Below are 24,772 nucleotides of genomic sequence, written 5' to 3'. Positions count from 1 at the left end.
TACTATGTCGCCCTCAGTAGAGTGCTGTGGTGTCACAGCTCACAGCAACCTCAAACTCTTGGGCTTAAGCGATTCTCTTGCCTTAGCCTCCCAAGTAGCTGGGACCACAGGTGCCCGCCACAACACTCTGCTATTTTTTTGGTTGTTGTAGTTGTTTAACTGGCCTGGGCAGGGTTCGAAACTGCCACCCTCAGTGTATGTGGCCGGCGCCGTAACCACTGTGCTATGGGCACCAAGCCCTCATACAGTATCTTTGTATAGGATTCAGTTTCAAATACTTTTAAATTCATTTTTATGTGAAATTATTTTTTCTGAACTTTTAGAGGTGAGCATTCTCTTATGTTGTTTCTGTTTAACGTTCAGAAATACGGCTCTGTGGGATATCTAGTTTTGCTCCCCTACAACACTTGGTCTGGATCTTCTCTTTCCTTATTTCTTTTTTTTTTTTGTAGAGACAGAGTTTCACTTTATGGCCCTAGGTAGAGTGCCGTGGTATCACACAGCTCACAGCAACCTCCAACTCCTGGGCTTAAGCGATTCTCTTGCCTCAGCCTCCTGAGTAGCTGGGACTACAGGTGCCCGCCACAACACCCGGCTATTTTTTTGTTGCAGTTCCGCCGGGGCCAGGTTTGAACCTGCCACCCTCGGTATATGGGGCCGGTGCCCTACCGACTGAGCCACAGGCGCCGCCCTCCTTATTTCTTTTGACCCTCTCCTGCTGAGTTTTACTTTTACTCCCAGCTATTTTGCCTCCATTTGAAGCCCTGTTCTAGAAGGGCACTCTGGCAGGTTTGAGACTCCCAAGGACCTGAACTACTCCAGTTATTATAGTTCTTTTGCGAACCCCAAGACTGGAGAGGACACACTTTTCTGTTTCAGTTGCTGGTCTCAAGTTGGGCCTCTGCACTTTCCAATGACTACTTGCAATTTTGAGGTTCTTTTGTTCTCAGTTTCCTCAAGTGCCACCCTCATTGTTCCCTCTTCCTTCTGCACAAATGTTTCTTCTACCAGGCAAGTTTTATGATTATGTGTAGTTTGTCCCCTTCTGCTTGCATTTTGGATTCATTAGGACACTTTGTCACCTAGTTTGGTTGTAATTGGTATATGGGTTTTTCATTTTGCTATGTGGATGTTCTTTGTTTTATGGGGGGCTTGTATTGTTTTCCTATAATCTGTCCTTATTTAATTTTTTTAACCAATACTTGATCCATATTTGACTGGGAACCTTTTTTCAAATAATGTCTATTTATATTTCAAGTACTTGGGAAATGCTGGGTATATTAGTTAGAAAAACATTACTCTAAGAGAAAGTCTAACAACATCTTAAACAAATTGGGATTTACTTTTTCTCACAAGCAGTCTGGCGGTTGACAGTTACTGGTATTTGTTCAGTTGTTCACTGATGCCGTCAAAGACCTTGGGCTTTTAGTACCTTTCTAATTCATGATCCTTAGCTCATTAGCCCTTTGTCCTTGTAGGTGACAATGCGTAGTTGCAAGATGACTATTCTAGCTTTACACAGGTTTCCGGAGCCAGCATGGGGGGAGGGGAGCAAACCAGAGTGGAAGTGGCAGGGATTGAGGAAAATATAGCACAAAAGGAGACACAGAGACACAGAGATGAAAGATGGGATCAGGAGGTCTGACCGAGCTGATGGCTGCAGCCAGCACCAAAGCACAAAATCAGCTTTATTTTATAATATCTCAACAGGGTTATCTGCGGGGAAGTAGCATAGACAAAAGACATATCTTTGGTCCTACAGTATGATTGGAAATGTAAATTACTTTAATGAAGACAGATCATTCTGTTAATGGTTTCTGCTCAACTTCGTTAACATATAGTAAGAAGTGAAAAGGGAAAGATCACGTGGATCTCTGCATAGTTCTTAAAAATTAACTAGATAAAGAGCTACTGGCAAAGGGAGCATGAAAAAAGGAATATGGTTGTTTTGGGAAAGGAGGAGAAGCCCTGCGGCCTCACAGCCCGCTCTCCACACACAGGAAGGAAGGAGGAAGGGTGGTGGGTGTCATGTTGATCTATCTCTTTATCAGGAAAGAAAACCTTTCTTGAAGCTCTCTGCTGCTGTTTCTGCCTTTTTGGCCAGAGCTTCTGTCACTGGCCAGGTTTAGCAATAGAAAAAGTTGAGAAAGAAATCTTCTTGGCCTTTACAGTGAATGTTGATGAGGAAAAGAGCTTAACAGTGGGTGTTGGATTAGCCAATGACTGCGAACACTGCCATACTGTTTTATTCATTCATTTATTTTTAATTTTTTTTTTTTTTTTTAGAGACAGAGTCTCACTGTACCGCCCTCGGGTAGAGTGCCGTGGCGTCACACGGCTCACGGCAACCTCTTAACTCTTGGGCTTACGCGATTCTCTTGCCTCAGCCTCCTGAGCAGCTGGGACTACAGGCGCCCGCCACAGCGCCCGCCACAACGCCCGGCTATTTATTTTTAATTTTTGAGACAGAGTCTAACTCTGTCACCCTGGGTAGAGTATTATGGCATCATCATAGCTCACAGCAACCTCAAACTCTTGGGCTCATCTTACCTCAGCCTCCTGAGTAGCTGTGACTATAGGCACCTGCTACCATACCCGGTTAGTTTTTCTCCTTTTAGTGGAGATGGAGTCTGGCTCTTGCTTAGGCTGGTCTTGAACTCTTTTTTTTTTTGAGACAGAGTCTTACTGTGTTGCCCTTGGTAGAGTACCGTGGCATCACAGCTCAGAGCAACCTCAAACTCTTGGGCTTAGGTGATTCTCTTGCCTCAGCCTTCCAAGTAGCTGGGACTACAGGCTCCTCCTGCCACAACGCCGGCCCATGCTGGGTTCGAACCCGCCAGGCACAGTGTATGTGGCCATCACTCTAGCCACTGAGCTATGGGCGCCAAGCCTGGTCTTGAGCTCAAGCAATCCACCTGTCTCAGCCTCCCAGAATGCTAGGATTACAGCCACCACACCTGGACCTGCCACACTGTTTTAAGCATTCATATATGCTCTTTTCATTTCTTTCCTCTTGAGTGGTAGTAACTTGTAGAGGAAGGAATTAGGGATTGGAATTTAGGAGATTTGAGGTTTGGTTCCAACCCTGGCTAATTGTTTGATCTGAGGGTAAGTTACAGCTGTGGGCTCCAATTTCTCTAACTTCAAAATGGAGGAATGAGAACCAGGTGTGGTGGCTCATGCCTGTAATCCTAACACTCTGGGAGGCCAAGGCAGGGGGATTGCTTGAGCTCAGGAGTTCAAGACCAGGCTCAGCAAAAGCAAGACCCTGTCTCTACTAAAAAAAAAAGAAAGAAAGAAAAAAAAGAAAGAAAAATTAGCCAGGTGTTGTGATGGATGTCTATAGAGGCTATTTGAGAGGCTGAGGTGGGAGGATTGCTTGAACCCAGGAATTTAAAGTTGTTGTGAGCTAGGCTAATGCCGTGGCACTCTAGTCTGGGCAACAGAGTGAGACTCTGTCTCAAAAAAAAAAAAAAAAAGAAGAAGAAGGAATGAGAATATTTGTTCTCTTGAGCATCCGCCAGAATAATTAGAATTCTTTTTTCTTTTTTAGAGACAAGTTCTTCTTCTGTCACCCAGGCAAGAGTGCAGTAGTGTGATCATAGCTCTTTATAAAGTCAAATTCCTGGTCTCAAGGGATTCCCCCCACCTCCGCCTTCAAAGGCTAGGAGTACAGGTGTCAGTCACTATGCTAGGCCCAGAATTAGAATTCTGATACTGTGTTTCCCTTGATTCAGAAACTTGTGAAGGAATTGGCCAGGCATGGTAGTTCATGCCTGTAATCCCAGCACTTGGGAGGCCAAGGTGGGTGGATTGCCTAAACTCACAGCTTCAAGACCAGCACAAGCCAGAATGAGACCTCGTCTCTAAAAATAGCCAGGCATTGTGGTTGGTGCCTGTAGGCCCAGCTACTCAGGGGGCTGATGCAAGAGAATCGCTTGAGCCCAAGAGCTTGAGGTTGAGGTTGCTGTGAGCTATGACACCATGGCATTCTGCTGAGGGTGACAAAGTAGACTCTGTTTCAAAAAAAAGAATAGAAACTTGTGAAGGAATGGTTGTTTTCAATTTGCAGTCTGTTAAGTTAATCTGGTTGGTTATTACCCTGGGGGATGTTGGGCATTCTTTTTTTTTTTTTTTTTTTATTGTTGGGGATTCATTGAGGCTACAATAAGCCGGGTTACACTGATTGCAATTGTTAGGTTAAGTCCCTCTTGCAATCATGTCTTGCTTTTTTTTTTTTTTTTGGTTTTTGTTTTGTTTTGTGGTCTTTTCCATACCAAGTTCTTTCTTTCTTTTAGGAGTGTTAGAGGGGAATAATATCTGACAGGAAAGTGAAGAATAATGCCTTTATGTGCTTGGGAATTGTTTTTTTTGAGACAGAGTCTCACTTCATTGCCCTCGGTAGAGTCCTGTGGCGTCACACAGATCACAGCAACCTCCAACTCCTGGGCTTAGGCGATTCTCCTGCCTCAGCCTCCCGAGTAGCTGGGACTACAGGCGCCCGCCACAACGCCCAGCTAGCCTGGGGACTGTTTTTAACTTTTATAAGCTAAAAAAGACTCGTTTTATTATTAATCAACCTAATCAAAATGACCATTGAGTTAGTAGAGCAGAAATATAAAGTGTGCGTGAATATATAAGGCAATTTGAAATATGAGGTTTAATTTTCTGAAGAGAAGATGTGAGCAAAATTTTTTATTAATTTGAGAAGTAAATGAAACAGGCATGTCCAGTTACAGCATATAAGTCATGAATATTCTTTTTTCTTAGCTAATGGCCTTGCTTCCTATTTTCTTGAGAAAATTGAAGCCACAGAAGAAACTTCCACAGGTTCCCTCCACTATGTCTACCCACCACCAGCATCTGTAGCCGTAACCTGTTTCCCTATTAGGCAGCTGAACTGTCCATGCTTTCATCTGTGGTGAAGTCCTTGATTTGTGCACTATATTCCACTCAAGTAATGCCCAAGGTCATCACTCAAGCAATATTTTTTCTCTGTTCTGCACTGTCAGTTTTTCTCTCTTTCCTGGATTATTTCCATCAGCATGTGGTTATTTTCCCCATCCCGAAATAAAAAATCTCTCATCAAACAGTACTCCCTCCGACAGCATCCCATCTCTTTGCTCCCTTTACATCACCTCTCCTGGCCATATTCAGTGTCTCCAACACCTCTGACAGTCTCTCTTAAATAGGTCCTATAAGACTTTTGATACTACCACTCCACCAAATTGGTTTTTGTTAAGGTCACCAAATTTACTAACATCAGTGATGAATTCCTTTTACCTAATGTGCCAAGTAGCATTACACAGCCCATCATTCCCTTATTCTCCCCCAGCTTCTAGGTTACCATCTTTATGGTTTTTCTTCTGCCTCGTAGACTCTTCCTCCTAACTCCTTTGTTGGTTCTGCCTCATCCTAATACTCCAACGCATAGACCTTGCACATCTTTTCTGTCTATCTCATAACTTTGGCAATGTTGTCAAATCCCATGGTGATTCTCAAATTCATACAATCAGTCTGTACCTCTGCCTTGAATTTCTGACCCTTACATATGTGACAGCTCCTCTGGTGTCATAACATCATATGTCCAAAACTGAAATCCTGATCTTCCCCACAAACTCTCTGCTAAGTTTCCCCCTCAGTGCAGACAAACTTTCAGGTTTTTCAGGTCGGACACCTGGAGTCCTTGACTTCACTTTTTCTCTCACACCCCAATTTGAAAATGCCAAATGCCCAAATAACGTTGATTCAGCTTTCAAAATGTGTTCAGACATCTGGTTGCTACTACCCTGGTCCAGACCATCCCTATCTGTCCCCTGAGTGACTCCAGTAACCTCCTCATGGGTCTCCTGTTTCTGTCCCTATGAGTCTCCTCTCAGTATGTAGGCTGAGTGTACCAAGTCACACCATTCTCCTGTCAAATCTCCGGTGGCTTTTTGCTGAATTAGAGGCCAAAGTCCTCACTGTGGCCCACAGGGCCAACCAGCTCTCAGTTTTACCTGTCTATTCATTTTTTGCTGTCATATTTTTTTTGTTTGTTTATGCTGTCATATTTTTAATTATCAAGAGTTCCTTTTTGTTTTCTGAATGTTCCTTTTTTTTTTTTTTTTGTAGAGACAGAGTCTCACTTTACCGCCCTCGGTAGAGTGCTGTGGCGTCACACAGCTCACAGCAACCTCAAGCTCTTGGGCTTACGTGATTCTCTTACCTCAGCCTCCCGAGCAGCTGGGACTGTAGGCACCCGGCTATTTTTTTGTTGCAGTTTGGCCAGGGCTGGGTTTGAACCCACCACCCTGGGTATATGGGGCCAGCGCCCTACTCACTGAGCCACAGGCGCCGCCCTGAATGTTCCTTTTTTTGATAGCATTTTGGAGGCTCATAATTTTCTTGAGGATAGTGTAGTGGTTTGTTTGTTATTCTCTGCTCACACTGTTTTTTCTGAGATATTTTTTTGTGTATGCCTTATGTCACTGTGTCATGTTAGAGTTTTTCCTCAAATGTCCAGAGATCCTATGACTGTTCATATTTAAGAGTTAGGCATTTGGCTTGATGCCTGTAGCACAGCAGCTAGGGCACTAGCCATATACACTGGAGCTAGCAGATTCGAATCCAGCCTGGGCCTGCCAAACGACAACTACAACCAAAAAATAGCCGGGCGTTGTGGCGGGTGCCTGTAGTCCTAGCTACTTGGGAGGCTGAGGCAAGAGAATTGCTTGAGCTCAAGAGTTTGAGGTTGCTGTGAGCTGTAATGCCTGACACTCTACCCAGGGCGACATAGTGAGACTTTGTGTCAAAAAAAAAAAGGAGTTAGGCATTAATGGTCAAGCATGATGGTGGCTCGTGCCTATAATCCTAGCACTCTGGGAGGCCAAGGTGGGTGGATCACTTGAGCTCAGGAGTTCAAGACCAGCCTGAGCAAGAGTGAGACCCTGTTTCTACTAAAAATAGAAAAACGAGCTAGGTGTTGTGGTAAGCACCTGTAGTTTCAACTACTCAAGAGTCTGAGGCAGGAAAATCTTTTGAGCCCAAGAGTTTGAGGTTGCTGTGAACTATGATGCTGTGGCACTCTAACCTGGATGACAGAATAAGACATTCTCAAAAAAGGAAAAAAAAAAAAAAAAAAGGGCGGCGCCTGTGGCTCAAGGAGTAGGGCGCTGGTCCCATATGGTCCCATATGCCGGAGGTGGCGGGTTCAAACCTAGCCCCAGCCAAAAAACAAAATGAAAAAAAGGAAAAAAAGGGCGGCTCCTGTGGCTGAATGAGTAGGGTGCCAACCTCATATACCAAGGATGGCGGGTTCAAACCCAGCCGGGCCAAACTGCAACAAAAAATAGCCAGGCATTGTGGTGGGCGCCTGTAGTCCCAGCTACTTAGGAGGCTGAAGCAAGAGAATCACCTAAGCCCAAAAGCTGTGAACTATGACGCCACGTCACTCCACCAAGGGCAACAAAGTGAGTCTCTGTCTCAAAAAAAAGAAAAAAAAAAGGCAGGCTAAATTTAATTAAAATGAAAATGATAATTTTGTTTATTTATTTGAGACAGAGTCTAACTCTAGTGCCTAGGCTGGAGTGCAGTGGCATGATCCTAGCTCACTATCCTCCTGCCTCAGTATCTCAAATAGCTAGGACGTATGTGACTGGCACCCAGGTGCTTGAGCTACAGGCGCCGAGCCCTATTAAAATTTTTAAAAATTATGAACAATGGCTTGGTGCCTATAGTTCAGCGGCTAGGGCGCCAGCCACATACACCAGAGCTGGCAGGTTCGAATCCAGCCTGGGCCTGCCAAACAACAGTGATAAGTACAACCAAAAAATAGCCGGGCATTGTGGCAGGAACCTGTAGTCCCAGCTACTATGGAGGCTGAGGCAAGACACTCGCTGAAGCCTAAGAGTTTGAGGTTGCTGTGAGCTATGAAGTCACGGCACTCTACCCAGGGTAACAGCTTGAGGCTCTGTCTCAAAAAAAAAAGATTGTGAACAAATGTGTTCAAAAAATTTCAAACATTAGCCGGGCATTGTGGCGGGCGCCTGTAGTTCCAGCTACTCAGAAGGCTGAGACAAGAGAATCACCTAAGCCTAAGAGCTGGAAGGTTTTTTTTTTTTTTTTTTTTTTTTGCAGTTTTGGCTGGGGCTGGGTTTGAACTCGCCACCTCTGGCATATGGGGCTGGTGCCCTACTCCTTTGAGCCACAGGCACTGCCCCCAAAAGCTGGAGGTTGCTGTGAGCTGTGATGCCACAGCACTCTACCAAGGGCAATGAAGTGAGACTCTGTCTCTAAAAAAAGAAAATTCAAACATTACAGAAGTATACAATTTAGGGAATGACAGTCTACTATAATCCTCCCCTAAGAGAGAACCATTGGTAATAGTTTAGCATTCTAGAGCTCTTACCAGGCTTTTAATATGTATAATATAATCATTCCTGTGTATATACGCACATCTTATGTTTATATGCACATATACAAATAGGTACATGTGTATATATGGTGTATATTAATCCCAACACATGGGTGCTGGAAATACGTAAAAATATTAATTTTTAAGAAATGGACTGGGGGGCGGCGCCTGTGGCTCAGTGGGTAGGGTGCCGGTCCCATATGCCGGAGGTGGCGGGTTCAAACCCAGCCCCGGCCAAATTAAAAAAAAAAAAAGAAATGGACTGGGCTTGGTGGCTCATGCCTATAATCTTAGCACTCTGGAAGGCTGAGGCGGGAAGATCTCTTGAGTTCAGGAGTTCTAGACCAGCCTGAGCAACAGCGAGACCCCACCTGTACTAAAGTAGAAAAATTAATCTGTCGCAGTGGCACACGCCTATAGTCTCAGTTATTTGAGAGGGTGAGGCAGGAGGGTGCGCCCAAGAGTTTGAGGATGCAGTGAGCTTTGATGATGCCATGATACTCTACCTGGGAAGACAGAGTAAGGCTGTCTTAAAAAAAAAGAAAGAAAAAAAGACGTCATACCATATACATACCATGCGTGCAATAACTTTATTTTTTCACTGAACAACTTTTATGGGGCATTTGTTCATTTCAGTACCCTTAGTTCTGCTTCATTTGTAAAAAAAAGTATATGGCATTGATTGAATTGCTTTAACCTGTCCTCTATTAACGGACATTTGTGGTGTTTCACACTTTTTTTCCTATCATTGAGAATGATAGTGATGTAAATTCCATTATGTATATCTTTGAAAGCTAGTTTTTAAAAACTTGAGAGTGGGTTAAGAGGGGGTCATTGTTAGTAACCTGCAGAATAGAAATTAAAAGTGATCGACAGGACAAGAGTTCTTGAGTTATCAGTGTTTTGTTTTGTTTTATTTATTTATTTATTTATTTTTTGCAGTTTTTGGCTGGGGCTGGGTTTGAACCCGCCACCTCTGGCATATGGGGCCAGCGCCCTACCCCTTTGAGTCACAGGTGCCGCCTATCAGTGCTTTGTTTGTATCAGTACTGTTTGTCCCTGCCCTTCTCTTTTCTTTCTTATTACCTTTTTCTTCTCTTTATTTTCTCTTACCAGTTGTAACAATTGCCTATTTTTACAGTTCCCCCAGCCAGATTTCTTTTTCTTTCTTTTTCCTTATTTTTGGAAGGCAGAGTCTTACTCCATGCCCTGGGTACAGTGTCATGGCATCATAGCTCACAGCAACCTCAGACTTCTGGGCTCACTCAATCTTCCTGCCTCAGCCTCCTAAGTAGCTTGGACTATAGGAGGCCACTGCACTCGGCTAGTTTTTCTATTTTTAGTAGAGATTGAGGTCTCGCTCTTGCTCAGGCTGGTCTCAAACTCCTAAGCTCAAGAAATCCATCTGCTGTGGCCTCTCTCAAACTCCTCAGCTCGAGCATCCACCTGGCCTTGGCCTCCCAGAGTGCTAGGATTACGAGTGTGACCCACAGTGCCTAGCCTCTTGGCTAGATGTCTAAACACATCTTCTATATTCCTACTAAGGACTAGGAATACTGTTAGGTATTTGCTTATTTTATAACTTTAATTTCTTATGTATGTAAATGAGATAGAATCATTATTTTTTAGTAATAAAAATATTTTTTAGTCAAGTGAATGAAAAAAATTGAATAATTGTCAGTTCACTTCTGGTATTTGAAAAGTCAGATTATTTATTATTTATTTTTTTATTTTTTTTGAGACAGAGTCTTACTATGTCGCCGTTGGTAGAATGCCATGGCGTCATAGCTTATAGCAACCTCCAACTCTTGGGTTTAAGCAATTCTCCTGTCTCAGTCTCCCAGGTAGCTGGGACTATAGGCGCCCACCACAATGCCCGGCTATTTTTCGTTGCAGTTGTCATTGTTGTTTTAGCAGGTCCGGGCCAGGTTCAAACCCACCCAGCCTTGGTGTTTGTGGCTGTGCCGTAACCACTGAGTTACAGGCACTGAGCCGAAAAGTCAGATTTTTATTTTACTTTAACATCTGTAATTAGTAAGATCTATAGTAGAAATTATTTTTTTTTTTATTTTTATTTTTTTGTAGAGACAGAGTCTCACTGTACCGCCCTCGGGTAGAGTGCCGTGGCCTCACACGGCTCACAGCAACCTCTAACTCTTGGGCTTACGTGATTCTCTTGCCTCAGCCTCCCAAGCAGCTGGGACTACAGGCGCCCGCCACAACGCCCGGCTATTTTTCTGTTGCAGTTTGGCCGGGGCTGGGTCCGAACCCGCCACCCTCGGCATATGGGGCCGGCGCCCTACTCACTGAGCCACAGGCGCCGCCCATATAGTAGAAATTATTTTAGCCTCATTTCCAGTTTAAGCGGCTCTAAGATTCTTTATTTTATTTTTATTTATTTATTTATTTTTTTGAGACAGAGCCTCAAGCTGTCATCCTGGGTAGAGTGCTGTGGCATCACAGCTGAAAGCAACCTCCAACTCCTGGGCTCAAGCAATTCTCCTGCCCCCACCTCCCAAGTAGCTGGAACTACAGGCGCCTGACACAACACCCTGCTATTTTTTGGTTGCAGCCATTATTGTTGTTTGGCAGGCCCAGGCTGGATTCGAACCCGCCAGCTCAGGTGTATGTGGCTGGCACCTTAGCGGCTTGAGCCACAGTCCCAGCTCTAAGATTCTGATGTGAAAAATTAAATATCTTTTTTTTGTTTGTTTTTGAGACAGTCTCACTTTGTTGCCCTTAGTCAAGTGGCATGGCATCATAGCTCACAGCAACCTCAACTCTTGGGCTCCAGTGATCTTCCTCAGCCTCCCAAGTAGCTGGGACTACAGGTGCCCGCCACAACACCCAGCTGTGTTTAGAGAATGGGTCTCACTCTTGTTCAGGCTAGTCGCGAACTCCTGAGCTAAGGCAGTCCACCTGCCTCAGCCTTCCAGAGTGCTAGGATTATAGGCATGAGTTACCATGCCCAGCCAAATGTCTTTTTTTTGAGTCAGGGTCTCACTCTGTTGCCTGGCCTAGAATACAGTGGTTTTTTTTTTTTTTTTTTTTTGCAGTTTTTGGCTGGGGCTGGGTTTGAACCCGCCACTGGCATATGGGGCCAGCGCCTTTCTCCGTTGAGCCACAGGTGCCGCCGAATACATTGTTGTTATCACAGCTTACTTTAATCTCAAACTCCAGGGCTCAAGTGATCCTTCTGCATAGGCCTCCTACTACCTCAAATTATAGGCATGAGCCACTGCTCCCAGCCGAAATATATCTGTTTTTAATCTGCTTTAGTGTTTACCTTTTTTATGAGAAGGCAATGATATGAAACTGTGATTTGGGAATAGATGTCAACTCCAGTTCTCTGATTTTTTTTTTTCATTGCCCTAGGTCTTACTATGAACAGCAAATATTACAGAAGGTCTTTGATAAATGGAAAGAAGAGTGGTGGGTTTCCCATCATGAGTGGAAACTCTGTGTTCGAGCGGATTGTCATTATAGGTCAGATTTCATGTTATGTTACTTTAATTTTACTGATATACATTATCAGATAATTACTTGTTGGTATGTTTCTAGTCAAAAGGAGCAATGTTTTGGATCACTTTCTGTTTATCTTCAAATCTTTGTTAGAGGAAGCTAAATTAAAACCCATACATGCATGCACACAAGCACACTCACATATACACTCCTGCTCCTCTAATTCAGGTAGTGAGTATGTGTAGGTCATGCTTATGGTTTGAGTGGATTTTTCTCATTGATTCTTGCTTCTATAGAATTCCTAATTTCAAGAATATTCTGTTTTTTAAAATAATAAATTTTTTTATATTGATCATAGGAGAAAACATATTCTTAATATAATCACATTATAACAAAGATATATGTACCAGAATGTTTATTGCAGCCCTATTCACAATTGCTAAGTCATGGAAGAAGCCTAAGTGCCCATCGACCCAGGAATGGATTAATAAATTGTGGTATGGGCGGCGCCTGTGGCTCAGTCGGTAAGGCGCCGGCCCCATATACCGAGGGTGACAGGTTCAAACCCGGCCCTGGCCAAACTGCAACCAAAAAATATAGCCGGGCGTTGTGGCGGGCGCCTGTAGTCCCAGGTACTCGGGAGGCTGAGGCAAGAGAATCGCTTAAGCCCAGGAGTTGGAGGTTGCTGTGAGCTGTGTGAGGCCATGGCACTCTACCGAGGGCCATAAAGTGAGACTCTGTCTCTACAAAAAAAAAAATAAAATAACTAAAAAAAAAATAAATAAATAAATTGTGGTATATGTACACCATGGAATATTATGCAGCCTTAAAGAAAGATGGAGACTTTACCTCTTTCATGTTTAAATGGATGGAGCTAGAACATATTCTTCTAGGCAAAGTATCTCAAGAATGGAAGAAAAAGTATCCAATGTACTCAGTGTTACTATGAAACCAATTTATAGCTTTCTTATGAAAGCTATAACCCAATTATAGCCCAAGAAGAAGAGGAAAGGGGAGAGGAAGGAGAGGGGGCAGAGGGAGAATGGGTGGCGGGAGGGTAATTTGTGGGACCACACCTACGGTGCATCTTACAAGGGTACATGTGAAATTTACTAGGTGTAGAATATAAATGTCTTAACACAATAACTAAGAAAATGTAAAGGCTATGTTAACCAGTTTGATGAAAACATTTCAAATTGTATATAAAAGCAGCACATTGTACCCCATGATTGCATTGTACACAGCTATGATTTAATAAAAAAAAAGAGAGATAAAATAAAATTTTGTTAGTTGTTTAAAAAAAAGTAGAGAGAAATAGAAAAAACTTCTAATCCTTGTTGTTTACTATATCCTCAGGGATAAATGGAGAAAAAAGTAAAAATTGGGGATTATATCAAGTATGTTTTTTTTTTTTTGCAGTTTTTGGCCGGGGATGCTTTTGAACCAGCCACCTCCAGCATATGGAGCCGGCGCCCTACCCCTTTGAGCCATAGGCACCGCCCTAAATATGGGTTTTTTTTTTTAAGAAACCCAAGTCTTATTCTGTTGCTGGGACTGAAGTGCAGTGGCATGATTACAGCTCTCTGCAGCCTCCAACGTCTGGGCTCAAGTGATATTCCCACGTCAGCCTCCCAAGTAGCTGTAATTACAGATGCAAGCTCATGCCCAGCTCTCAAATATACAGATTTTTAGGCCAGGTATGGTGGCTCATGCCCGTAATCCCAGCACTTGAGAGGCCAAGGTAGGTGGATTGCCTGAGCTCACAGGTTTGAGACCAGCCTGAGCAAGAGCAAGACCTTGTCTCTAAAAAATAGCCAGCATTGGGTGGCGCCTGTGGCTCAAGGAGTAGGAGCGCCGGTCCCATATGCTGGAGGTGGCAGGTTCAAACCTAGCCCTGGCCAAAAAAAAAAAAAAAAACCTACACACACACAAAAAAAATAGCCAGCATTATGGTGAGTGCCTATAGTCCCAGCTACTTGGGAGTCTGAGGCAAGAGAATTGCTTGAGCCAAAGAGTTTGAGGTTGCTGTGAGCTATGATGCCACGGCACTCTACTGAGGGTGACAAAGTAAGACGCTTTCAAAAATATATGTAGATAGATAGATAATAGATATACAATTTTTTTTTTTGGAGATAGTATCTCAGTCTGTTGCCCCAGGCTAGAGTGCTGTGGCATCATATCAAACTCAATCTCTTAGGTTCAAGTGATCCTTTTGCCTCAGCCTCCTGAGTAGCTGGGACTACAGGCACCTGCCACTTTTAGTAGAGAGGGGAATCTAACTCTTTTTTTTTGTTTGTTTGTTTTTGTAGAGACAGAGTCTCACTTTATGGCCCTGGATAGAGTGCCATGGCATCACACAGCTCACAGCAACCTCCAACTCCTGGGCTTAAGCGATTCTCTTGCCTCAGCCTCCCAAGCAGCTGGGACTACAGGCGCCCGCCACAACACCCAGCTATTTTTTGGTTGCAGTTCAGCCAGGGCCGGGTTTGAACCCGCCACCCTCAGCATATGGGGCTGGCGTCCTACCGACTGAGCCACAGGCGCTGCCCCGGAATCTAACTCTTGGTCAGGCTGGTCTCAAACGTCAGAGCTTAAGCAATCCACCTGCTTTGGCCTTCTGGGGTACTAGGATTATAGTCAAATACACATTTTTAGATCTTTATTTAAATTAAAAAAAATAGCCTCTGGTGATGCCTGTGGCTCAGAGGAGTAGGGTGCCGGCCCCATACACTGGAGGTGGCTGGTTCAAACCCAGCCCCGGCCAAAAACTGCAAAAAAAAATAAATAACCTCAATGTCTATCTCATATATATAGTATCTTTAAAATGATATATCTCTCATTATAGTCACTTCTTTATTTAGTTTCTTTCAGGCAGGAGTTCTGATACATGCCTATTTCAGATAAAATATATATAGACATATTGACTACTTCTAATAAGCTGATAGAATATGAAATCAAGTTAAGGAACTGATCAGCGAAAATATGGAGAGATGAAAGTGTTAAGGGAAAAATATCATTGACCATATTTAGTGCAAAAGAAAAGTAATGGTTTTGATAGTATGAATGATTAAAATGATACGAGTGTAATTCTAAACATCATAGCTTTATGGATGCTGGAAATGAATTTATTTCTTTTTTTTTTTGAAGTCTCACTTTGTCACTTTTGGTAGAGTGTTGTGGCATCATAGCTCACAGCAACCTCAAACTCTGGTGCTCATGCAATTTTCTTGCCTCAGCTTCCCAAGTAGTTGGGACTACAGATACCCACCACAATGCCCAGCTATTTTTAGAGATGAGATCTCCCTTTGGCTCAGGCTGGTCTCAAACTCTTGAGCTCAAGAGATCCACCCACTTTGCCCTCCCAGAGTGCTGGGATTACAGGCATGAGCCACTGTACCCAGCCTGAATTTATTCTTTTTTTTTTTTTTTTCCTGAATTTATTCTTGAAGTCAAGCCTTTTCTTTCACAGTGATACTTTAAGGTGTGGAGAATGACTCTCCTTCAAGGAGAATAGGTTTCACTGTGGTTATAGGAAATTAAATTTTAGCTTTGGTACAGATACAGCTTTTTTTTGTTCAGAAACCTCTCTGTTAATTTCTTTCAAGTATAGAATAGACTGGGCATATTGGATCAGGAGCTGTTTTGTTGTTTTGTTTTAAAGAAATGCCATTTGTTTTTTTGGCTCCACAGATACTACTTGTATAACCTGATGTTCCAGACCTGGAAGACCTACATGCATCAGCAGCAGGAGATGAGGAACAAGTACATCAGAGCTGTAGGCCATTGTAAGAAGATGGCCACATTTACTTTTTATTTTATTTTATTAATTTATTATTATGTTATTTTATTTTATTGTTTTTTGTTTTTTTTTGGTAGAGACAGAGTCTCACTTTATTGTCCTCAGTAGAGTGCCGTGGCGTCACACAGCTTACAGCAACCTCCAACTCCTGTACTTAGGCGATTCTCTTGCCTCAGCCTCCCGAGGAGCTGGGACTACAGGTGCCCGCCACAACACCTGGCTATTATTTTGTTGCAGTTTGGCCGGGGCTGGATTTGAACCTGCCATCCTCAGTATGTGGGTCTGGCTCCCTATCTACTGAGCCATAGGCACCGCCTTTTTTTTTTTTTTTTTTTTTTTTGAGATAGAGTCTCATTATGTCGCCCTCAGTAGAGTGCCATTGGGTCACAGCTCACAGCAACCTCAAACTCCTTGGCTTAAGCAATTCTCTTGCTTCAGCCTCCCAAGTAGATGGTACTACAGTTGCCTGCCACAACACCTGGCTATTTTTTGTTGCAGTTGTTGTTTAGTTAGCCAGGACCGGGTTTGAACCTGCCACCCTCGGTATATGTGGCTGGCACTGTAACCACTGTGCTATGGGCACCAAGCCTATTTTTTAATTTTTTTGAGACACAATCTCAAGCTGTCACCCTGGGTAGAGTGCTATGGCATCATAGCTCACAGCAACCTCCAACTTTTGGGCTCAAGCAATCCTTTTGCCTCAGTTTTTCTATTTTTAGTAGAGACGGGGTCTTGTTCTTATTCAGGCTGGTCTTGAATTTGTGAGCTTAGGCAGTCCATCCGCCTAGGTTTCCCATAGTGCTAGGATTGTAGGCATGAGCCACCACTCCTAGCCCCCAAATTTACTTTTGCAGAAGCTTTTGGAAAGGACATACACATTTTCTCTGTTAGAGTGTAACTCTCGGTCAAAGAGAAGATTTTATTCCCTTTCATGTTTTTCAGAATGTGTCATCTCTGAGTGGGGACTTTATGATCAGATTCCTTTGGTTTTCTCCATGTGTCATCATTTGGGCACTTAAAACTTATTTAACCATCACCTGTAGTCCCAGCTGCTCGGGAGGCTGAGACGAGAATCGTGTAAGCCCAAGAGTTAGAGGTTGCTGTTAGAGAACCATGTGACGCCACGGCACTCTACCCGAGGGCGGTACAGTGAGACTGTCTCTACAAAAAAAAAAACAAAAAACTTATTTAACCAGGATTTGTGTGAACTGGCTGTCCCTGGCCTGCTGGTGCAGTGTATTGGTTGTGTTACCCCCATGGTGTGTGAGGGGGCCTGCTGTCTTTCTGCCATGTATCAAATTGCAGAACTGAGGCTTATTTCTGATCTGCTTTGCCCAACTTAGTGATCCTGTGACCATTTAAACTGTGGTCAATGTGTGGTTTCTCTGTGAGTTGAGCCCAGAAACCCATGTAGGGAGTCTCAGGGAAGAAGCCACTTAGTTTCAAAATGATAGTACAGCCTGCATCAGCAGTGGCCTCACAGTCAATCCACCTCTTTCTACTTTCCCAATCTAAGTGAGAAGCCTTACTTGGGAAAGGCTTTTGCATTCCTTGCATCTTGTGTCAACAGTTATTGAATCTTACAAGATGGCCCTTGAGGCCTCCCTTGCAATCACCTTGGTTTCTCTGCCACAGCCTGTAAGTAATCCTCGACTTTTCTCCAGTGTTATAAGTACCTCTTCATTCATCTCCCTGCATTTATTTTCTCCCCCTTCTCATTGTATAAAGAGCTATAAGAGTGGTAAGACAGATAAGATCATGTCACTCCTTTGCATAAAAGTTCTTTCAGGTATGAAGTCAGCACTCCTTGGTATGTATAAAAGTGCATTTGGCTGTAAAGCCAGCACTCCTTCGTACAGCATGCGGGTCTTCATGTCTGTTGTCTGTGCTCTGCCCTTGACACCCCGGATGTATACTTCTGTGTCTTTCCACTGTGTCTTTCCATCTTCACCCCTGCAGTTCATCCTGCAGGCCCTTCCCTGATCTCCAGCACAATGGCTTTGTCTTTCTTTCCCCTGTCTGTTCCCCAAGTTTAAGAAGCTGTTACCCAGGCCTTATGGTTGTAACACCAGACTCATCATTGTTTCACTATGTACCTGGTAACTAACTAATGTTTTGTTGTCGTTGTTTGTTTTTTGAACATACTCAATAACTTATTTTTTTTTGGTGTACAATTCTAAGAGTCTTGACAAATGCATAGAGTCATATAACCATTACCTCAATCAAGAGACAGAAGGGTTCCATCATTCCCAATAGAATTTCCTTATGCTAATCCTTTGTAGCATCTTCCCTCCATACCTAAGCCCTGGCAACTACTGATAAGTTCTTTATTGCTGTAGTTTTTCATTTTCTAGAATCTCACATAAATGGAATGATACAGTAGGCAGCTTTTGACTGTACCTTCTTTCACTCAGCATAATGCCTTTGGGATTTGTTCAAGCTGTTGCATGTGCTAGTAGTTCCTTCTTGAGTAGTAGTCCGCTGTATAACTGTACTAAGGTTCATTTACCCATTTACCAGTTGAAGGACATCTGTGTTGTTTCCAATTTTAGATAGTTATCAATTATGTTGCTAGAAACATTCATGTAGAGGTTTCTGTGTGAATACTTCTTTGGGGTAAATTATGTAAATTATCTAGAAGTAGGATTGCTGGATCATGTAACAGTAGGTTTAACTTTAATTATATAAGAAATTGCCAAGCTGTTTTCCAGCGTGGCTGTACCATTTTTCATTTCCACCAGCAACTTGTGAGAGTTCTACTTGCTCTGCGTCCTCACTAGCTCTTAGTATTGCCATTAAAAGATTGTTTTAATCATATGAATGGTATGTATGGGTGGGGGTTTTTTGTGTGTTTTTTGAGTCAGAGTCTTACTTTGTCGCCCTTGGTAGAGTGCCAAAGTATCACAGCTCACAGCAACCTCAAACCCTTGGGCTTAAGTGATTCTCTTGCCTTAGCCTCCCAGGTAGCTGGGACTACAGGCACCCGCCACAATGCCCGGCTATTTCTTGTAGTTGGCCCAGGCCAGGTTCGAATCCGCCACCTTTGGTGTATGTGGCCGGCAGCATAACCGCTGTGCTACGGGTGCGGAGTCTTTTATGGTAGTTTTAATTTACTTTTCTTGGCAAGGTATCTGTTAAAGATATTTTGTCTTTTAAAATTGGATTGTTTATGTTATTAATGAGTTTTGAAAGTGTTTTTATAAAATGTACAGAGGGTCCCCCAAAAATGTATACATATTTTAAGGAAAAAACTGTATTAAATTTGTAATACTCAAGTCACATTTGACTGTTAACAATTACAAGGGGTGTTCAGTGTGACCTGGATTCATCTTTAGTTATCAGTATATATTGAGTATGACAATTTTAATACAGTTTTTTTTCTCTCTTAAAATGTGTATACCTTTTTTGGCACCCTCTGTGTATATCCTTTTTTTTAGACAGAGCCTCAAGCTGTTGTCCTGGGTAGAGTGCCGTGGCATAACAGTTTACCGCAACCTCCAACTCCTGAGCTCAAGCGATTCTCCTGGCTCCTCCTCCCAAGTAGCTGGGACTACAGGCACCCACCACAAGGCCCGACTATTTTTCGGTTGTAGCCGTCATTATTGTTTGGTGGGCCCAGGCTGGATTTGAACCCGCCAGCTCAGGTATATGTGGCTGGCACCTTAGCCACTTGAGCCACAGGCACTGAGCCTTTCTGTGTATATTCTACACAGTCTTTTTTTTTTTTGGTTTTTGGTTTTTGGCCGGGGCTAGGTTTGAACCCGCCACCTCCGGCATATGGGACCGGCGCCCTACTCCTTGAGCCACAGGCGCCGCCCAACAAGTCTTTTGTTAAAATTATGATTTATAAATATTTTCTTCCAGTTTGTAGCTTGTCTTTTCATTCTCTTAATAGACTCTTTTGTATAGTAAAAGTTTTTAATTTTGATGAAGTCCAATTTATCCATTTTCTAATTTTATGGATTATGTTTTGATATTATATCTTAGATGTCTTTTCTAAGAACTCTGCCTAACCCAAAGTCACATGGATTTTCTCTTATGGTTTCATCTGAAAGTTTTTTAGTTTTAGATGTGGATCTTGCATATTCTACAACCTCACTAAGTTCATGTTTCTAGGAGCTTTTTTATAGATTCCATGGGCTTTTCTATATAGACAGTCAAATTGTCAAAAGAGGTAGCTTTATTTTTCACGTTCTATTTGTTTGTTTATTTATTTATTTATTTATTTTTGGAGACGGAGTCTCACTCTGTAACTGTGGGTAGAGTGCAGCAGTGTTACAGCTCACAGTATCCTCAACACCTGGGTTGGTGAGATCCTCTGTCTCAGCCTCCCGAGTAGCTGGGACTATAGGCGCCCACCATAATGCCCAGCTAGTTTTTCTATTTTTAGAAAACTCTTGCTCAGGTTGGTCTTCAGCTCCTGATCTCAGGCAATCCACCCACCTCAACCTCCAAGAGTGTATAAGCTACTGCACCCAGCCAAGTTCTTTTTATTTATTTATTGCACTGGCTAGGGCTTTTGATGTGATATTAAATAAGAGTGATGAGAATAGACATCCTTGCCTTGTTTGTGATCTTATGGGCAAAGCATTCACTTTTTAACTATTTAAATATGTTAGTGGTAGATTTTTTTTTTTTTTTTTGTAGAGACACAGTCTCACTTTATGGCCCTCGGTAGAGTGCTGTGGCCTCACACAGCTCACAGCAACCTCCAACTCCTGGGCCCAAGCGATTCTCCTGCCTCAGCCTCCCGAGTAGCTGGGACTACAGGCGCCCACCACAACGCCCGGCTATTTTTTGGTTGCTGTTTGGCCGGGGCCGGGTTTGAACCCGCCACCCTCAGTATATGGGGCCAGCACCCTACCGACTGAGCCACAGGCGCCGCCCAGTGGTAGATTTTTTATAGATGTTTTTCCTCAGCTTAATGAAAATCCCTTTTTATTTATTTATTTATTTTTTATTAAATCATAGCTGTGTACATTGATATGATCATGGGGCATCAGACACTAGCTTCATAAACCATTTGACACATTTTCATCACACTGGTTGATATAGCCTTCCTGGCGTTTTTCAGTTATTGGGCTAAGACATTTACATTCTACATTTACTAAGTTTCACATATATCCTTGTGATATAAGATGCACCACAGGTGTGATCCCACCTGTCCCCCTCCCTCCCCTCCCTTTCCCCCTTCCCCCTATTCTTAGGTTGTAACTGGGTTATAGCTTTCATGTGAGAGCCCTAAATTAGTTTCATAGTAGGGCTGAATACATTGGGTACTTTTTTTTCCATTCTTGAGATACTCTACTAAGAAGAATATTTTCCAGTTCCATCCATGTAAACATAAAAGAGGTAAAATCTCCATCTTTCTTTAAGGCTGCATAATATTCCATGGTGTACATATACCACAATTTATTAATCCATTCGTGGATCGATGGGCACTTGGGCTTTTTCCATGACTTAAAAATTATGAATTGGGCTGCAATAAACATTCTGGTACAAATATCTTTGTTATGATGTGATTTTTGGTCTTCTGGGTATATGCCCAGCAGAGGAATTACAGGATTGAATGGCAGTTCAATTTTTAAATCTCTAAGTGTTCTCCATATATCTTTCCAAAATGAATGTAATAATTTGCATTCCCACCAGCAGTGCAAAAGTGTTCCCTTTTCTCCGCATCCACGCCAACATCTCTGGTCTTGGGATTTTGTGATACAGGCTAGTCTCACTGGAGTTAGATGATATCTCAAAGTAGTTTTGATTTGCAGAAAATCCCTTTTATTTTTAGTCTCCTGGAGCATTTTTTAAATTGATGGATGTTGAATTTTTTGAATTTGTTTTTCTTTATCTACTGAGATGATTATGTAGCTTCTCTTCTTTTAGTTTGTTACTATGGTGAATTATTCACAGTAATTTTTAGATTTTGAACCACTTTTACATTCCTCAAATTAATGCACTCTTTACATATTGTTGGATTCAATTAACTAGTATTTTTATATTTATTTCGTAGAGGCAGGGTCTCACTTTATTGCCCTCGGTAGAGTGCTGTGGCGTCAACACAGCTCACAGCAACCTCCAACTCCTGGGCTTAGGTGATTCTCTTGCCTCAGCCTCCTGAGTAGCTGGGACTACAAGCCCTGCCACAACGCCCAGCTATTTTTTTGTTGCAGTTTGGCTGGGGCTGGGTTTGAACCCGCCACCCTTGGTATATGGGGTCGGTGCCCTACTCACTGAGCAACAGGTGCTGCCCAATTAGCTAATATTTTATTGGGGGTGGTTTATGTTCGTGTTCATGAGGGATATTGGCCTATAGGTTTCTTTTATTATGTCTTTGGCTTTGGTTCAGGGCAATACTAGTCTCATAGAATGATTTGGGAAGTATTTCTGCTTCTTTCATTTTTCTCAAAGAGATTTATAGAATTGGTATTTTTTTCTTTAAATATGTAGCTTAAATTCTTTGTTGGAGGGTTTTGAACCTTGAATTCATGTTTTTTAATGAACATTCATATGACTATTTAGGTTGTCTAGTCTTCTTTGAGTAAGTATTGGTAGTTTGAATCTTTTAATGAATTGGTCCATTTAAATATATTGTCAAATTTATGAACATAGACTGGATGCAGTGACTCACGCCTGTAATCCTATCACCTTGGGAGGCTGAGGCAGGAGGATCACTTGCGCCCTGAAATTTGAGACCAGCCTGGGCAACAGAGCAAGACTTTATCTCTACAAAAAAGAAAAAAATTAGCCAGACATGGTGGCACACACCTGTAGTTCTAGCTACTCAAAAAGCTAAGGCAGGAGAATTGCTCGAGGCTAGGAGTTTGATGTTGCAATGAACCGTGGCACTCCAGCCTGAGGAACAGAGCAAGACCCCAGAGTTAGACTTTGTCTCCAAAAGAAAAAGAAAATTTATGAGCATAGAGTAATTCATCATAATAATTTTGGTATCTTCAGTATGAATAGCCATAGCCTTCTGTCTTTACTGATGTTGGTAATTTGTGATTTTAGTCTTCTGTTCTTTGTTAGTCTGACTAGATGTTTATCACTTCTATTGATCTTTTCAAATAATTAGCTTTTTTTTTGACCTGCAGAATTTTTTTTTTTTTATTAAATCATAGCTGTGTATATTGATATGATTATGGGGCATCATTCACTGGCTTCACAGACCGTTTGACACACTTTCATCACACTGGTTAACATAGCCTTCCTGGCATTCTCTCAGTCACTGTGCCAAGACACTTACATTCCACATTTACCAAGTTTCACATACACCCTTGTAAGATGCACCGCTGGTGTAATCCTACCAATCCCCTTCCCTCTACCCACCTCTCCCCTCTCTCCCCTCCCTTTCCCCCTTCCCCCTTCTCCCTATTCTTAGGTTGTAACTGGGTTACAGCTTTCATGTGAAAACCCTAAATTAGTTTCATAGTAGGGCTGAGTACATTGGGTACTTTTTTCTTCCATTCTTGAGATACTTTACTAAGAATATGTTCCAGCTCCATCCATGTAAACATGAAAGAGGTGGGCGGCGCCTGTGGCTCAAAGGGGTAGGGCGCCAGCCCCATATGCCAGAGGTGGTGGGTTCAAACCCAGCCCTGGCCAAAAACTACAAAAAAAAAAAAAAAAAAAACATGAAAGAGGTAAAGTCTCCATCTTTCTTTTTTTTTTTTGTAGAGACAGAGTCTCACTTTATGGCCCTCGGTAGAGTGTCGTGGCCTCACACAGCTCACAGCAACCTCCAACTCCTGGGCTTAAGCGATTCTCTTGCCTCAGCCTCCCAAGCAGCTGGGACTACAGGCGCCCGCTACAATGCCCGGCTATTTTTTGGTTGCAGTTTGGCCGGGCCGGGTTTGAACCCACCACCCTCGGTATATGGGGCTGACGCCTTACCGACTGAGCCACAGGCGCTACCTGTCTCCATCTTTCTTTAAGGCTGCATAATATGCCATGGTGTACATATAGTACAATTTATTAATCCATTCGTGGATCGATGGGCACTTGGGCTTTTTCCATGACTTAGCAATTATGAATAGGGTTGCAATAAACATTCTGGTACAAATATCTTTGTTATGATGTGATTTTTGGTCTTCTAGGTATATGTCCAGTAGAGGGATTACAGGATTGAATGGTAGATCTATTTTTAGATCTCTAAGTGTTCTCCATATCTCTTTCCAAAAGGAATGTATTAATTTTCATTCCCACCAGCAGTGCAAAAGTGTTCCCTTTTCTCCACATTCGCGCCAATATCTCTGGTCTTGGGATTTTGTGATATAGGCTAGTCTCACTGGAGTTAGATGATATCTCAAAGTAGTTTTGATTTGCATTTCTCTGATGATTAAAGATGATGAACATTTTTTCATATGTCTGTAGGCTGTGCGCCTGTCTTCTTCAGAGAAGTTGCTCTTCAAATCCCTTGCCCAGCCTGCGATGGGATCCCTTGTTCTTTTCTTGCTAATGCGTTTGAGTTCTCTGTGGATTCTGGTTATTAAACCTTTGTCGGAGACATAACCTGCAAATATCTTCTCCCATTCTGAGGGCTGTTTGCTTGCTTTATTTACTGTGTTCTTGGCTGTGCAGAAGCTTTTTAGTTTGATCAAGTCCCAGTAGTGTATTTTTGAAGCTGCTTCAATTGCCTGGGGGTGTCCTCCTCATAAAATACTTGCCCAGACTGATTTTTTCAAGGGTTTTCCCTGCACTCTCCTAGTATTTTTATAGTTTCATGTCTTAAGTTTAAATCTTTAATCCAGCAAGAGTCTATCTTAGTTAATGGTGAAAGGTGTGGGTCCATTTTCAGTCTTCTGCAGATTGCCAGCCAGTTCAGCCAGCACCATTTGTTAAGTAGGGAATCTTTTCCCCACTGAATGTTTTTAATTGGCTTGTCAAAGATCAAATAACGGTAAGTAGCTGGATTCATCTCTTGGTTCTCTATTCTGTTCCAGACATCTACTTCTCTGTTTTTGTGCCAATACCATGCTGTTTTGATGACTATTGATTTGTAGTATAGTCTGAGGTCTGGTAGCGTAATTCTTCCTGCTTTGTTTTTATTTCTGAGTAATGTCTTGGCTATTCCATGTTTTTTCTGATTCCATATAAAATGAAGTATTGTTTTTTCAAGA

At 42.5% G+C, this 24,772-nt stretch overlaps 1 protein-coding gene across 15 annotated transcripts in view; it reads left to right on the top strand.

Moving 5' to 3' along the window:
• The window catches only part of SFI1 (SFI1 centrin binding protein), a 129,658-nt gene that overhangs the window by 22,127 nt on the left and 82,759 nt on the right, over positions 1-24,772 (top strand). For 14 of the 15 annotated variants that reach the window (XR_008379738.1, XM_053589978.1, XM_053589973.1 and 11 more), the window contains 2 exons: positions 11,771-11,881; positions 15,548-15,642. Coding sequence is in view for 14 of the 15 variants with exons in the window: in XM_053589978.1 (XP_053445953.1) it covers positions 11,771-11,881; positions 15,548-15,642 (206 nt within the window). In the remaining variant the exon portion in view is untranslated. The remainder of the gene's footprint in view (positions 1-11,770; positions 11,882-15,547; positions 15,643-24,772) is intronic. The other variant, XM_053589980.1, reaches the window with a different exon arrangement.

This window comes from Nycticebus coucang, chromosome 4 (assembly GCF_027406575.1).
Source record: "Nycticebus coucang isolate mNycCou1 chromosome 4, mNycCou1.pri, whole genome shotgun sequence".
NCBI classification, from domain to species: Eukaryota; Metazoa; Chordata; class Mammalia; order Primates; family Lorisidae; genus Nycticebus; species Nycticebus coucang.
This window is presented reverse-complemented; position numbering and strand designations above follow the sequence as displayed.